Source organism: Gadus morhua, chromosome 20 (assembly GCF_902167405.1).
Source record: "Gadus morhua chromosome 20, gadMor3.0, whole genome shotgun sequence".
In the NCBI taxonomy this organism is placed as follows: domain Eukaryota; kingdom Metazoa; phylum Chordata; class Actinopteri; order Gadiformes; family Gadidae; genus Gadus; species Gadus morhua.
The window spans coordinates 3,588,773-3,594,385 of NC_044067.1; the positions used below are offsets into that span (position 1 = coordinate 3,588,773).

General features: G+C 43.3%; 2 protein-coding genes across 4 annotated transcripts in view; both read left to right on the forward strand.

Annotated features, from left to right (window-relative positions):
* Nucleotides 1–232: 232 nt before the first annotated feature.
* Nucleotides 233–2,601, forward strand: atp5mc3a (ATP synthase membrane subunit c locus 3a). Of its 2 annotated transcripts, none has more exons than XM_030343767.1 (5): nucleotides 233–321; nucleotides 519–605; nucleotides 1,359–1,433; nucleotides 1,599–1,786; nucleotides 2,065–2,601. In XM_030343767.1, the coding sequence occupies exons 2-5, from the start codon at nucleotides 567–569 to the stop codon at nucleotides 2,177–2,179; spliced, it is 417 nt and encodes a 138-aa protein (XP_030199627.1). In that variant the 5' UTR covers nucleotides 233–321; nucleotides 519–566; the 3' UTR covers nucleotides 2,180–2,601. The 2 variants fall into 2 exon arrangements, with proteins under 2 accessions (XP_030199627.1, XP_030199626.1); XM_030343766.1 differs by having other exon boundaries at nucleotides 281–410.
* A 184-nt stretch (nucleotides 2,602–2,785) lies between these two features.
* atf2 (activating transcription factor 2) overlaps nucleotides 2,786–5,613 on the forward strand; it is an 8,392-nt gene continuing 5,564 nt past the window's right edge. The window contains exons 1-6 of one of the 2 annotated variants that reach the window (XM_030343763.1): nucleotides 2,786–3,025; nucleotides 3,697–3,770; nucleotides 3,864–3,960; nucleotides 4,052–4,170; nucleotides 4,328–4,453; nucleotides 5,560–5,613. The exon at nucleotides 5,560–5,613 is cut by the window's right edge and continues 661 nt beyond it. In XM_030343763.1, coding sequence (XP_030199623.1) covers nucleotides 3,723–3,770; nucleotides 3,864–3,960; nucleotides 4,052–4,170; nucleotides 4,328–4,453; nucleotides 5,560–5,613 — 444 coding nt within the window. In that variant the 5' untranslated portion in view covers nucleotides 2,786–3,025; nucleotides 3,697–3,722. The remainder of the gene's footprint in view (nucleotides 3,026–3,696; nucleotides 3,771–3,863; nucleotides 3,961–4,051; nucleotides 4,171–4,327; nucleotides 4,454–5,559) is intronic. The other variant, XM_030343764.1, reaches the window with a different exon arrangement.

A 5,613-nucleotide genomic window follows, 5' to 3' on the forward strand; every position in this document is an offset into this window, starting at 1 on the left:
CACAACCCAAATCAACAGTGGCCGACAATCGTAAAATCGGTTTATGGCCTATACAAAAAAAGATACAGACCAATAAATACAGTTGTCTTTGATTTTTAAATACTTTATATTTTAGGTAAATAAATACACGATTCACCAAACACATATATAAATCAATCCTGACTAATTATCTTTGCAATATAAGAATGAAATGTACATGAACAGTTCGTTCTGTCTAATAAAGTTATTCTGAATGACCTTTCTCTGTCATCATCCGGGAGTGTTCGAACGTCACTTCGCGCATGCGTAGACGGATACTGTGGAACGACCTCTGCACAGTCGGTGAGTTGAATGGCACTTTCTATCCGAGGGCAATACTTGTAAATCCTCATTCATCCTCTGTCCCTATCGAACCCTGCTCCATCTAAGCGGTAAAGGCGAGCCTACAATACATAGACGTACACTCCGCTGCCTTTATTTCACGGATAGAGCATTTTAACAAGTATTTGACCTTACTTCTCTCTTTCCTCCATTCACAGACAGACCCGGGCTTCTATCTTACTGGTTAATACTACCCAAACAGAAATATGTACGCCTGTGCGAAATTCGTCTCCACGCCAGCTCTGGTGAGTCCATTAACATTGTGTTTCGTATTTATTCCGTAGTTTGGACATCGGTTCGCTACGTGTCAAATCAGTGTGAGGGCCTCCGGTTGAACTTGAGTTCTGCAGAAGGTCTGCAAGCTAGGCCAGGATGCTAACTGTCAGCTAGCATGTCGGCCTTTCTGTGGTGGTTAATGTGCATTGTGTGTTATTTTTTTTCCACAAGAGGTTTTGTGTTTGGTTGAATTGCATGCAGTAATGTCCGCAGAGGTGTGTCTGTTGAGTGTAGCTTTAGCTCAGCAGGGTGTCTGTAGCTAAGGTCACCTCACGTCCACTGGTGCAAAGTTCATCCGCTTAGGTGGAGGTTATTGCACGCAATGCGGCTGTCAGGGTTTTATTCGTCTTTCATTCATGCATTCATTCATTTATCTCTGTTTTAACTGCTGCCCCTGTCAAATCTGAAGCGATTTAAGCTAGCTAGCATTGTATTTGTCCAAATGCAAGTGTCATGCCCTTTAGCATGTACGTGTCAAAGTCTGAGCTTGCCACTGTTGTCTACTGTAGATGACAATTCACAAATCCCTTTTTTAATATTGTTACCTTTGTAATGGACATGGCAATGTCATATAGAACACTCAATGACACATGGAGTCAATCGTGCCCCCAGACCCATTGCAGTTACACGACAGTGAGACACGATGATCACTTTGTATTTGCAGCATTGCTTATGATTTAATACGACTGTTTTTAACTTGTTCCGCCCGCCTTGCCCCACAGCTGCGCGCTGGCTCCCGCGCTCTGTGCAGACCCCTCTCTGCCTCTGTGGTCTCCAGGCCTGAGTTGAAAACAGAGGTAAGTCACTGTCACGCCCTCCGGCAAAGGCATAAAAGTACAATTCAGCTTGTGTTCCCTCTGCATAACCGATGCACACAATTTATTGCCTGAGACTCGAGCCATCAGTTCGCCCCCTAGTATCACCTCATCAATGCCTTTTATGAATGTTTTTTCCCGTTGCAGAGCTCCATGGCCCTCCTGCCCGGGTCTCCCCTCAGCATGGCCATGAGGAGCTTCCAGACCAGCGCTGTGAGCCGAGACATCGACACCGCCGCCAAGTTCATCGGTGCCGGCGCCGCCACCGTTGGAGTTGCAGGATCCGGGGCCGGGATCGGAACCGTGTTCGGCTCCCTGATCATCGGCTACGCCAGGTGAGCTCCCCCCCCCTATTTCCGGAACGTCTTGTTCGACTCTGAACGTTTACGGAACTTCTTGTCCAACTCTGGATGTTCCGGAACTTCTTGTCAGTCTCGGGATGTTCCGGAAAGTTCCGGAACTTCTTGTCCGTCTCCGGGACATCCAGAGTCGGACAAGGCTTCGATGCCTCGTCTGACTCTGGATGTTTTCAGGATGCAAAAGCACCGTTGCAGGACTTTTCCGGAGTCGGTTTTCCTCACCGTGCCTTATTGTGTTTGTCGTGTGTTCCCAGGAACCCATCCCTGAAGCAGCAGCTGTTCTCCTACGCCATCCTGGGATTCGCCCTGTCCGAAGCCATGGGTCTCTTCTGTTTGATGGTCGCTTTCCTCATTCTGTTCGCTATGTAAACCCCTGTTGTCCCCCATCCCTTTAATTACACATGTGGCTACCAATATTGTTCCGGTGTCGGTGTCTTGGACATGTACATTTTGAAGTCTGTTGGACGCCGTCCAAATAATCAAAACATGTATTGTAAAAAATGTACGAAAATTACACTATTAAAATGCATGTATTTGACTATTTAACAAATGGAAGCATATTTTGTATGTCAATATTCGCTCAACAGAAGTGAGGAGTCATTCCCAGAGTGTCGCTTAGCTTAATGGATGCTTAATGTGGGTCCACTAGTGGGTGTTCATGCTAGCTTTGCGGGTCCATACCGCTTTCTCTCGATCAATCAACGGGTAGTACTGTAAAGTAGTCTGCAACCACATGCTGGCTTTTGTATATGCCGATAAATAAAAATGGAACAGGTAAATGGTGCTAAAAATTGTTTCAATATTGTTTCTTTGCTAAAGAACCCAGCCATCAGCTTTGCATCTACTGCACTATTGTCTTACCAGTAGCTCACTTTTTATTGGCACTCAATTTGCCTACTTTATTTATGGGTTTAACCAAAGTGATGCCACTTAGGTTAAACATTCGAAAGTAATTATTGAGCAAGATTGAATTATTCTGATACATGTATGGCATATAGGAATGAATGCCAGTTAACTATCTTGCCTAAGGTAATACTGTTTGGTTGAAAGAAAAAATCCATTTATCATAAGTCAGCGCTAGTAAGCCGGAAGCATAAGAATGAATGAAGTCTCCCCTATCAATGACGTCACCCTATCGTCCACGGAAAGGCTTCGGCACCTCTCGCGGTATTTCCCCGCAGATGGGATTTTGAAATCAAGGGCTGTGCCTGTGGGGTAAGTGTAAATAAACTGACAGCTATTCACACCAAAGTCATCGTAATTATATAATTGTAAGAGGCCAAATGAGCATCATTCCACCATGTTTTCATTCCACCCAATGCTCTCATCATCTTGTCAGTAATATTTAGCGCGAACATGGCGACCGGGGCTGATACAGCCGCACCGTGTTGACTAGAATCAGGGAAGAATCATGTTACCGTTAAAAACTATACCATACCCTTCAGTACGGGTTCACTTTGACAATAGCTTATCTGTCCGTTCTGCTATTGTACACGTGTCACGTTCACCAGTGTTGTTATCAGACTGAACAATGAGCGCTGATTCCAGAGCAGCTGCTGCAGAACCAAAACAAAGCACCGCCCATGTCCTCCGTTGTGGTGTGCAGCTCTGCGTTATTAAACCTATTACACTTGTCAGGCGAACAACGCTGTTAATGCGACCTGGCGCAGCAGGAGCATGTCGGTTCCCTTTGTTAAATAGGAGCCTGTGCTTTTCTCATTCAGGTGTAACTCATGTAACATGGGTCCGTCCTTTATAATAAAGGTCCAACTCGTCTTGCTGCAACAGCTGATCTGATACTGCCACTGGTGTACCAATGAGATGACCGCTGGGTGTGAAAATCAGATGAAAGACTTTAAACCGTGTTTCCCCCCTGTTTCATTCAGGGTTGATTAAACAGAGATTTCTTACTATGAGTGATGATAAACCCTTCCTATGCACGGCTCCTGGGTGTGGCCAGGTAGGCAACTTCTCGATATTGTTATGAACAATTGTAATTGGTTATAGTTAAATAGACCTAGGCAGCCTAAGCATTTCTTAAACTGTTCTGCAGAGATTTACAAATGAAGACCACCTGGCTGTGCATAAACACAAACATGAGATGACCCTCAAGTTTGGTCCAGCAAGGAACGACAGTGTCCTTGTTGCTGGTGAGTAAAGCTTATCTAAAACTAAGGTGCTTCCTTTAGTTGGTGTTTTGTTGTTGATGTTGTGTGTAATGACGTAGTTGTTGTCTTCCAGACCAAACCCCAACACCCACACGCTTCCTTAAGAACTGCGAGGAAGTGGGTCTCTTCAACGAGTTGGCCAGCCCTTACGAACATGACTTCAAGAAAGCTTCAGATTATGACATTAAAAAGGTGTTAATTGTCTCTTGTGTTTTCTTGGAGCCCATATCCTAGATTACCTTAAATGCTTTTGTTCTAATATTTTCTTGGAGCCCATATCCTAGATTACATTAAATGCTTTTGTCCTATTGTGTTTTTAAATCGTGCATCCGCTCTTTATGTCGTGTAGATGCCGTTGGATTTGTCACCACTGGCCACACCGATAATGCGAAGCAAAATGGAGGACAACACAGGCATGGAGGTACACAGAGTCAGTCCTCTGCCCCATCCTGAGTCCACCACTAATGATGACCAGGTAAATAGCTTTCATTATAGAGCATCTATTAAAGGTCTAATCCAGATGTAACTCAGTTCTGTTAAGCTTTCTGCTGGAAAATATGGGTCTGGAATGTATTAAATTCAAGATGTATTTTATTTCATCATTCAGTGCAGTGTAATCAAACGTAATCGGTATGGCCGATTATCATCTTCTTCAATGCTTTTTGTGTTTTCAAACACTTACATAAACACACAGCGCAAACACATACACACACATGCACACATGCAATTACAACAGTCTCACTTCAAGCTTACCCTTACGGGACAAGAACCAATCTGTATTTGCCTGTGTGTATTCGCACACCTTTTATCTGACTGTGCTAAGCTTTGTATATTGTGGTCTGAAATCCAAACCAAAATCAATCTGGCCCATCGAAGTTGTAATTGTTATTGAATAAATAGTGTATTTTTACAGCCTTAGCCACTCCTATGTTACTGCTAAAAGGGTCTTTATCTGTAAGGACCCTTATCCTTATCTGATTCCAGCACCCTGTGCCAAAAGAGAGGAATATACAATAGTAACTGCTCTTCACAAATTATTTATATACTTGAATTCATGAATGAGCATTTGTTTCTTTTTAAATGTGACTTTTAATCTGTAAAGGAGAACAGAAGCAGAATGAACTTTTTATTAATAAAGGGTGAGTTTAACCTAAATTAAACCCACAGCGGAAAAAAAAGTATCCACTCAACCTCCAGTGCATCGGTCCTAGCTTCTGATGAGTGAGTTCTGAGCTTTATGTGTAGATTTCACCTCATGAAAATATAATCGAGCTAAAACGCAGTGAAACTGAGCTCAGTGAGTTATAACGAGTTTTGAGTCATTGTTTCTTGCAAGACCTACTTATTTTCAAAATTTGGTCAATCACAGCTAATCAAAAGCCCTTTAGCTGCACTCTATTGGAGTGATGGCGGAAATCCCCTTCAAATCACACTGAAAATTACTCAATGAATTGACCACACTAGGGTTTGAGGTGGAATACTTTTTTTGGGGCAAACTCAGCCTTTAATAAATTCTGCGATGATGATCCTATGCTTGTATTGAACACATAACTTAGCTCAGGCCTCGTATGGTGTTTTCAGGAATTATCCTTGCAGTCAACACCCACTATAGTGCATCCGGCCTCCCTCCACGTC